The sequence below is a fragment of the Camellia sinensis genome, chromosome 2 (assembly GCF_055761805.1).
Source record: "Camellia sinensis isolate YWXY chromosome 2, ASM5576180v1, whole genome shotgun sequence".
Taxonomy (NCBI): Eukaryota; Viridiplantae; Streptophyta; class Magnoliopsida; order Ericales; family Theaceae; genus Camellia; species Camellia sinensis.
The window spans coordinates 46419702-46429360 of record NC_138962.1 but is presented as its reverse complement, the minus strand read 5'-3'; the positions used below and the strand labels follow the sequence as shown (position 1 = coordinate 46429360).

Here is a 9659-nt window from a genome sequence, read left to right as displayed (position 1 = left end):
TTACAAATTTAAATTTTATAAATTTTATATGAAAAAAAATTAAATTAAAAAACATTCATTCTATTTGGTTTTCAGTTCTTAAAGGTAATTTGAGTTTTTTATTTTTCATATCTTGTTGTTTTTAGAATTTTTTATTTATATTTTAATCAATTTTTTTAATTTTTTATCTTTAAATGCACATAAGATAGATGTACTTAAAAAAATAAATTGTCAAAAAATCAATGAAGAAACAAATATATATATATATATATATACTGAATTTTTATATATTTGGTGATTTTTTTTAAAAAAATTATAAATATTTTTAGATTAAGGGGTTGTTTGGGGTGTTCTAAATAAGTGCATTTTTTGACTTTTTATGAAATATGAATTGAGTATGAGTTGGGTTTGAAGTGATGTGATAGAGAGGTAATGTGACTTAAATAAGATGATGTGACTTAAATAGGATAATGACTTTTTGACTTTTTGAATTTTTTTGAGGATGCCAAACTTGGCCCAAGAGAACCAAAAAAAAAAAAATCAAATACTATTTTTAAAAACTGCTAACCAGAGCAATTTAAACTTTGCGAATCCCTATTTAATGGAATCATTAAAAAAAAATTTCAAGAATTTTTTATAGCTTGACCGTGTGGGATCACCACAGCTCAAGTAGTGTCGGCCGGGTGGGTTTCTCTTAATCCTGAAGAAAGGCTTGTCCATTGACCTTCCACTCAACTACCAAAGTCGTACCGTACAACATCGGCAGGGCACTTTCGTAATTAACGAAGTACTTGATGACTAGAATCATCGTTTCCCTCTTTCTGACATGTATAAAGTCTTGATTTGTTATTATTACAAACCCCAAGAAATTCTGAGAAGAGAAAGTCGGGTTGGAAAGAGGTCCAATTCCAGATGGGTATTGTGAGTTTTCTCAAGTTTGGTTTGAAGTGCTTCTTCGATTTTCTTGCTTGGTATGAATCATTTGTTTTCTCTGGCTACACTAAGAAAGTGAAAGAAATTTTTTACATTATTTACTTACTTTATCTTTACTCCTCTGTTTTTTTATTTTCTGTTCGAATGTCCAACTTTCGCGTTAGATATACTAGCCGATCTTTGTGAAGTTGATTTTCAGCTTTATCTCTATGTTTTGTCCCAACCTCATTTGTATATACATATGTATGTGTATGTGTGTATACATATATATATGTACGTACGTACGTATGCATGTAGATACATATACATATAATCTTACGTATTCTTGTATTTTACTTGCAGGCCTCTCTTTGCTCTGGTCTGTCCTCTGTAAGCTCTCTCTCTCTCTCTAGCTTTTGATGACCAAAGAGTAAAGTTGTTAACTTTGTATGCTAATGCGATTCAGAAATTTAGGGTTTGTTTGGCATGTACTAAATAAGTCAAAAAGTCACTATCTTATTTAAGTCACATCATCTTATTTAAATCACATCACCTCTCTAACACATCACATCAAACTCAACCCAAATCCACCAATAAGTCAAAAAGTACACTTTTTTAGGACATCCCAAACCAACCCTTAGTGCATTCATAACTAAAATTTTTAGAGTCAGTAATTAAAAAAACAAAAACACAAATGAACATAACCAAACACCATAATAAATAATTAAAATAATTATCACAATAGCTCATCACATAATCCAATATAATAAAAATCACAGAAGTCATAATTAGGCATATCATATACACTTTTTTTCTTAGGTTTTTTTTTATAAAATTAATGAGATTTGGTGAGAAATAAACTGATTGGTTATAAAATTTTTAAAATACCGATATTGCCCATTAAACTAAAAAGGAATAAAAAATTTCACCTATATTTCTCCCATGCTTACTTATATGTCTCGCATGCTTGTTTTTAACTTATCCTTCCAAACATGGCAGTGAGAATTTTTTTTTTTTTTTTTCCTGACCTGTTATAATCCTTGTTTTAATAGATTTTGCTTTGTTATATTTGTTGATCTGTTTGACAGATATGCCTCAGTTTGGGCAATCGAGAGTAATTCCAACTCAGACATGCGAAATTTGGTGGCATATTGGATTGTTTTCTCTTTGATTTCTCTCTTCGAGCTTGCTTTTGTGAAACTCATTGAATGGTAATTAATTATGCTACTATACTCTAGTTACATACCTCATTTTTCTTTCCTTATTTGTTTGAGAAATGATAATTGTAAATTTCAAAGTTTTCTTCACCTCCTACGTTCAAACATTGAACGAAAATTATAATCAGCTTGCTTGGTTAGGTATTTCAAAAAACACTTTTCAGAAAATTTTACATTTTTTGTTTTTCGTGTTCTTTTTGTTTTTACTGAATTTTTTTATTATTTTAAGCAATTTTTTTTTTTTACTTTTTAGACATAGCTAACATAAATATACCTAAAAAGTAAAAAAATTGTGAAAAAAATATTTTAAAAATTCACTAAATATCAAAAATACAAAAAAAAAATACGAGAATTCAGTACATTTTTTATATTTTTATGTATTTTTTAATTTTTTAAAATATTTTTTTATAAATTTTTTACTCTTTAGATACATCTAAGTAAGGTGCATCTAAAAAAGTAAAAAAAAATGTTTAAAATTTTAAAAATATTCACTAAAACCAAAAAAATACGAAAACCAAACGACTCAATTTTCAAAAAACTTAATCCAAAAAATTCAAACCAAACACACTAAATGTAATCCTAGACAAATGAAGAGTTGCTAGGGTGAAAAAAGTCATATATAGGAGAACATGTCTAGTAGTCTACCCTTATAGAGCAGGGGATCTCTATACCTAAATCCCTGGGAAATTCTATTTCCACACACTTGATTACGTCAGTGCACATTTTTTCTCAATACACACACTTATTAATTTGTTTATTAATTAATTTTCTCAATTCATACACTAAAAATTACAATTATATCCTTCAATCATAACTATTGTACACACACCATTTAACCCTCATTCCACGTACCTGTATCCCCTTTGTCCATCCTTCTCAATAACCTCAATTTCTTGGCTACCAGAGTTCCCAAACTAATTAATGCCTTCAATAGGTATGCCAGACAGCCCTTGAATTGCTTCATCCCAAAAATTGAAACTTCATTTTCACCAAATTGGGTTCGAATTAACCCATCATAGAGAACCGAACCGCCATTTTCATCGTTGAATTCACTGAACCAAGCTAAAACCGGGTCATCCTCGACCAGTGCACTCTCAACACATCCAAACAAACTGTAATTCTTGCAGGAAAGTTGGTTTGGACCTCGATTTTCACCACCATTTCCACCAAACAGACTCTGAACCTCCACCTCAGTCACTGCCGCCAGATTGTGTTGCGATTTAGGTAGATCCACCACCGCAGCACCAACTCTCGCCACTGCCTTCATGAGCCCTAAAAATGTAAGAAGTGACAAACAATGAAAAAACTATGACCACTAGATAAACACATGTCAGTCTACATTTTTTTCGATTTTCAGTGCATTAGAGTTTTTGTACACCTTTTATTTAATTGATTTTTCACAAAAAAAATACAAGAAGTTATCTCCTGAAGTAGCTGTACAAGTAGAAGAGGAGAACTAAGCATAAAGGTTACATACTACAGAGCTACCGGAAACATTTTCAGATGAAATCAGTGTATTAAGATTTTTTTTGTTTTAAAAGGATGTGTACAGAGAATTCTGGTATAATATTATGGATGTGTTTTGATATCTATTATAGTAATTTTGTTTTAGGACACAATTGTCATTGAAATAAAATTTCATTAAATGTGTGTATATGTGTGGAAATAGAATTTCCCTAAATCCCTGGCTTGATGTCCCTAGTCCCCGATACACTTCTAATCATTCCTCAAGATTTTTGTATTTTGAGATTTTCAACTTAAATCCCCGTCCTCAATACACTTCCAGCCACACGATCATGTCTCAAGTTTCCTATAGTTCAAGTTTTCTACCTCGGGGATCCTTGGCCTATATTTGTTTATCCGTTGTTGTGTGCTCTTAAATGGAAATAATTTATCTGTGTTTTGCATCTTTTTTCTAGAATTGTTCGATTTATGTAACCAGATTTCATTATTAAGACGGTAGATTGTGCTTTCTAATTCCCTTCTTTGTGCGTGTCAGGCTTCCATTCTGGCCTTACATGAAGCTAATGGCCATTTGTTGGTTGGGGATTCCCAATTTTAATGGCGCTTGTTATGTTTACGACTGCCTGATTCGTTCATTCTTATCTGTGAATCTACAAGGAGTTATCAAACGCTTCATTAAGCACAAGGATGACCTACCTCTCAATGCAGAAAGCTTTCTGGCTGTGGCAGAGAGGTACGTTAAAGAGAACGGATCAGAAGAGTTGAAGAAACTCATTGATAGATCAAGGCATACGAAACCTAATGTTGACGAGGAAGAAATAAAGGCAGTAACAAATACAGAGGAAAAAGAAACAGCCACAGCAATCCAGGTAAAGTTTCTTATGCTGCTCTTAAAAACTATGAATTTTTTATGTTTCTGTTGTTAAATTTCAGTGGGTCGCTACTAGGGGTAATATCCAATGTTGCGTGGACTCTTCTATTCCCATATAGTGTACCTCTATCTATCAGATATGACAAGGGGAGGGGGTATGGGATACATGTCCCATCCCCATATCCAAACTATATGCTTGAATTATCTAATTTTAACAATGTTTGAAGTAAAAGAAGCTCACAATTTATAGTAACCAAAATTCCTTGCCTCTTATTAATGGGAGATAGAAACCCTTCCCCCTTCCCTAAATTTCAATTGCATTACATTCCAAAATATCTTATGTCAGGATATAATACAATATACAATATACAATATACAATATATAATATATTTTAATGTTTAGGGCATATCCATGTACTCATTGAATTTTGGATACACATCTCAAAAATCTAAGATTGTGGATTTAGGGAGTTTTGGCATTTGAATACATACCCACATCTGATGGGTATGATTGAGTTTAACAAAGGATTTGTTTGTGCAACAATGATTAAAGTGTTGGAACACGATTTTATTTAATGTTACCTACAACGTGGATTGTTCTGGTACATGGAACGGGAACAGAAACGCGGTACGCCATATGCCCTAAAATGTGGTACGATTGGGGTATACTTGTATATATTATACTTAAGAATTAAAGGTACTTCTAGAGTAATTTTTTTTCGACTATTAGACATCCAATAAAATGTAATATTTTCTATGAGCATTATGACCCATTTTTTGATGATTTTGTTTTGTCAAAACTTTACTCACCTTAGATTTTAGTTCATTATATTTGATTTTTTTTCTCCTAAGGTAACATTTAAGGACATATATTGAAAAAAAACTTTTGGGATTGCTTTGGATCAAAATTTACCGTTTGGAAATGGAAGTGTACCATGTTTCGGAACGTATATACCAATATGTAATTCACTAGGGTATTAGCGTTTTCTAGTAACATTGTAATCCTCTATGAACCATCTTTTGTGTTAGACATTCAAAGAGCCTAATGTTGCCAAGGAGGATGCTAAAGCAGTGGATCCAACGGAGAAAATTCTGTCAGATTCAACACAATGGGTAAGGTTTACAATGTTATTTTCTATCATATTTTATATTTTTATTTAAAGACAACCACTGATGAACCATCTTTTCTTCTTTTCCAGTCCAAATTCGAAGAGCCTTATGTTGCTAACAAAAATGCCAAAGCAGGGGAACTAAACGAGAAAAATCCCGCAGCTGCAACAGAACAGGTAATGTCTCCTATTGTATTTTTCGTTATATTTCGGTACCTTATGTGCTGCAATTTTCCATTCACTTTTTTGTTCATATATTCAACCCATTTCTCCTATAGTTGGTTTTTTGTTGGTTTAGTTGTACTACTATATTAACGTGCACTATCTTTCTATAGTATTCATCGTGGTTGTTAGAATTGTGTGATTCACGATTCGATTCATATGATTCAATATGAGTTTCAACCAAAATGGTTCGAATAATGTTGTTGAAGAGTGAATGAAACAATTCAATTTTTGATTTGCTATGGCTCACTACGATTCAGTTCTGTTTTTTGGTTTTGTTTGGCATAATGTAAGAAACGATGTCATTTTAAGGAAAGCAAGATCAGCAGGAATACTTGGTAATCAGCCTCTGGTAATTACTTATTGCAGGTTAACTGTGTAGAGCTAAATCTTATTCAAACGGAAAAGAAAACAGTTGCAGCAAGCGAAATCATAGAAAAGATGGTGACACAAGACGTAAGAGAGAACAAAGTCGTGGAGGTACCTGCACCGGCAGGTGGTGGTGGAGAGAACAAAGTCACGGAGATGCCTGCTTCAGAGTATGTTCAGAGAGAGTGGACAGCATGTCAGTTGACAACTATGTGCGAGAAAAACTTTCAGTCTCATCTTCAAGGGAGAAAACACAAGGCGGAGTTTGCAGCAGAGGACAAAGAAATCCAGGTAAAGTTTCTTAATGCTGCTGCTCAAATCCATGAGTTTTATCTGTTTCTGTTGTGAAATTTCAGTGGGTTGCTACTGTTAGTCTTGCTTAGATTGAGGGGAGAGACCCACTCCTCCATTGGGGTTAGAATTTGGAAAGAGGAAAAATTCATTGTCATTTTTATGGAAAATTACACTAACCTCCCCTGAGATTTGGAGAAAATACAACAAGCCCCACAGTTTTGGCATAATTACACTGGCCTCTCTTTGATTAAGATTAAATGGACCAAAACTAATACAGATGGTGTAAAAAGTCAAAGATAAACAAAGAAAAATACACATTTCAATGTAAAAGGATGACAATATTTTTTCATCCATATGACTAATGAAATATTAATGAAAATGGGATTTAAGTATCGTGTGAATTAAAATCTTAAGGAAAACTAAATGTAATTATGTTAAAATTGTGGGACTTGCTGTATTTTATCCAAACCTCGTGTAATTTGCCCTTGTTTTTATGCATCAAATTCTACTTAGAGGACACAGGCAAACTCCTTCAATGGGTTAAAATCTGGTAACCGGGAAATCCATGTAGGAGTGATTTTAATTCTTGTGGGCAGCACTATATGATATACTAATGAGCTTGCACTAGAAGGTTTTTATATTTATAGGCTCCGTTTGTTTTGACGTAAAATATTTTACACAAAAAAATATTTTTCTTGTAAATTGATTTTACACATTTTTTTTTTTCTTGGCGTTTGGTTGACACTTGAAACAAAAACATTTTATTGCCTAAAAAGATAAATTTTGATTCAATAAAGTGTCATTTATGACTTTTTATTGAGCTAATATTTATTTGAAAAGGCTAAATGTGTTGAAAAGGTAGTGAGTGAGAGTCAACTTTGTAAAAATTGACTTACGGAATTTTGAAAGGTAAGTCATTTTTGAGAAAATGATGCAAAAATATTTTACTTGCTTTTTGTTCAATCAAACAACGGAAAATGAGTAAAATATTTTTGATAAAATCATTTTATGTTGAAACAAACGGAGCCTTAGTTTCTTACCTCATTTGAAATTGGTTATAAACAGTGTTATATGAACTCTCACTCTTCTATTCCCCAAGTATACCTATATGGGATATAAGTTTTACCTCCATGTCCAAATTGGTTATATGACTTTAATTATCTAATTTTTAACAAGGAAAACTCTATTCATACAGAAAATTTATACAAAAAAATCACAAGAATGATGTGGCAATGCCATTTTTGTAAATAAAAGTTTTTTTGGGTATTTTGTTTTAAAGTTCAAGGTCTATATTGAGTCACATCATTCTGTAAGAAAATTCTATATGAATTTTCTGTTTGTATATCATTACTTCTCTACCAATGTCTGAGGAAAAAGCAGCTAACATTTGATAATAAAGAAAATTTTATAGTCTCTCACATTTGTAGGAGGATAGAAATCCTTCTTCCCCTACCCCAAATCCCATTTAAGTCAAATTAACATTTTTAAATAATATCATCGTACGTCAGGATATTATACTATATACAATGTATTTAAAAGTTTAGGACATATCAGCATATTCATATTCATCTTTTGGATACACATCTCAAAAATCTAAAACCAAGGATTAGGAGGTTAGACATTTGACACATACCCGACACTGATAATCATACCCCATTTGCTATTTGGCAACAATGTCATAACTACAAGGATAGCAAGCCCAGCAAGCATACATGGTAATCAACTTCCGCTAACTACTTATTGCAGGTTAAGTGTGTAGTAGAGCCAAATCTTGCTCAAACTGAGAAGAAAATGGTTGCAGCTAGGGGAATTAAAGAGCAGGGTAAGTGTGTAGAAGATCCAAATCTTGCTCAAACTGCGAAGAAAACAGTTGCATCTATTGAAATTAAAGGAAAGACAGTGACAGCAGCCGTAAGAGAGAACAAAATCGTGGAGGTGCCTGCTGTGACATCTGGTGGCGGGGGGAACAAAGATGTGGAGAGACCTGCTTTGGAGAACGTTCAGAAAGAGTGGACCTGTGCCATATGTCAGGTGACGACCTCGTGTGAGGCAAACTTGATGTCTCATCTTTATGGGAGAAAACACAGGGCTACGTGTGCAGAGCTGCAGGCAAGCAAGCAAGCAAACAAAAACAAGGGCTGCTCATCTTCGACAGTCAATCAGGAGCAGCCAAAAAAGCCCAATAACCAGAATAAAAGTAAGAAACAAGAGGACAAGGTGCAAGTGAACTGGACTAGTGAGCAATACAGACAGAAAGAAGTAAAGAACACTACTGGTTATGGGGTGAATAATAATTCTCAATTATGGTGCATCATCTGTAATGTCAAGTGCCATAGTGAGGTTGATGTGGCTTCTCATCTTAAAGGGAAGAGGCACTTGTCCCAGGTTCAACAGATGTTGGATTCTGTAGGTGGATGGCATTAATAGGATTATGGAGGTAGTTTAGTATATCATTTCTACCTGATTTTTTTGTGTGTTTTATGGTTAGGTAGGGATGGGATTGTACTAAACTTGTCATGGTCCGGTGAACAGAGTCCCTTTCTAATAATGTACTTTATTTTACTGGTGATTGTGGTTTTTAGTTCATCATGGTAGCTTTAGTACAAAAAATGGAGATGTCTGTCTTTCGATACAACTTTAGGCTATATAGAATTAATAGTGGTGGGTGCAAATGCGGTATGTCTATAATTGTAGATCTAAACTTTTTGATGATTTAATGAATGAAAAAGGTTCAATTTGAGAATTGTTTACAATAGTTTTAGCAATTAATAATTTCATGTCAATTATTGAAAAAAAGAAAAAAGAAATAAGAAAAAAAAAAAGTGACTGAAACTTAAAAGTTGTAAGTTGTGTGCTTTACATAATACAACAGTACAAGTGATCTGTGAAGTTTTGCAGCAAGCCAGTTGTATTTTTCTCTTGTGATTTATACACAATTAATCAGGTTTTCATGTGCCTAGGTTTTGGATGATAAGGAACTCTTGTAGGGTATTATGGTGAATAATGAGTGCTCATCCAAGGAAAATTGACCATTCCTTTCCCTTCTTTGTTTTTTTGTTTTGATAAATATCCTTTCCCTTTCTAACTAATGGGATCAAAGTCAGATCTGATTAGGTTTATGGGCTAGTTCACTTTATCATTAGGAAAATTGACCATCTCTCTCTCTCTCTCAGACACACGGGTGCACACAGTAGAAAAAAGGAAAATTGAAGATAAGAACAC

The 9659-nt window shown here is 33.0% G+C and overlaps 1 protein-coding gene across 3 annotated transcripts; it reads left to right on the top strand.

Moving 5' to 3' along the window:
- Positions 1–583: 583 nt before the first annotated feature.
- LOC114261335 (uncharacterized) lies at positions 584–9004 on the top strand. Of its 3 annotated transcripts, none has more exons than XM_082905869.1 (8): positions 584–950; positions 1255–1281; positions 1980–2102; positions 4108–4441; positions 5473–5556; positions 5643–5729; positions 6144–6434; positions 8184–9004. In XM_082905869.1, exons 1-8 carry the CDS (start codon positions 892–894, stop codon positions 8859–8861), a joined length of 1683 nt encoding a protein of 560 aa, XP_082761995.1. In that variant the 5' UTR covers positions 584–891; the 3' UTR covers positions 8862–9004. The 3 variants fall into 3 exon arrangements, with proteins under 3 accessions (XP_082761995.1, XP_082761994.1, XP_082762003.1); XM_082905868.1 differs by having other exon boundaries at positions 615–900; XM_082905877.1 differs by lacking the exons at positions 584–950; positions 1255–1281; positions 1980–2102 and adding an exon at positions 3251–3388.
- The last annotated feature ends 655 nt before the right edge of the window (positions 9005–9659 follow it).

Excerpts from the sequence above, each read along its gene's own strand:
- LOC114261335 (XM_082905868.1), top strand. The coding sequence starts at position 806 with ATGTATAAAGTCTTGATTTGTTATTATTACAAACCCCAAGAAATTCTG. Across the intron at positions 1,282-1,979 it reads TTTGCTCTGGTCTGTCCTCT|ATATGCCTCAGTTTGGGCAA; the intron begins GTAAGCTCTCTC and ends TCTGTTTGACAG. Across the intron at positions 2,103-4,107 it reads TTTGTGAAACTCATTGAATG|GCTTCCATTCTGGCCTTACA; the intron begins GTAATTAATTAT and ends TGTGCGTGTCAG.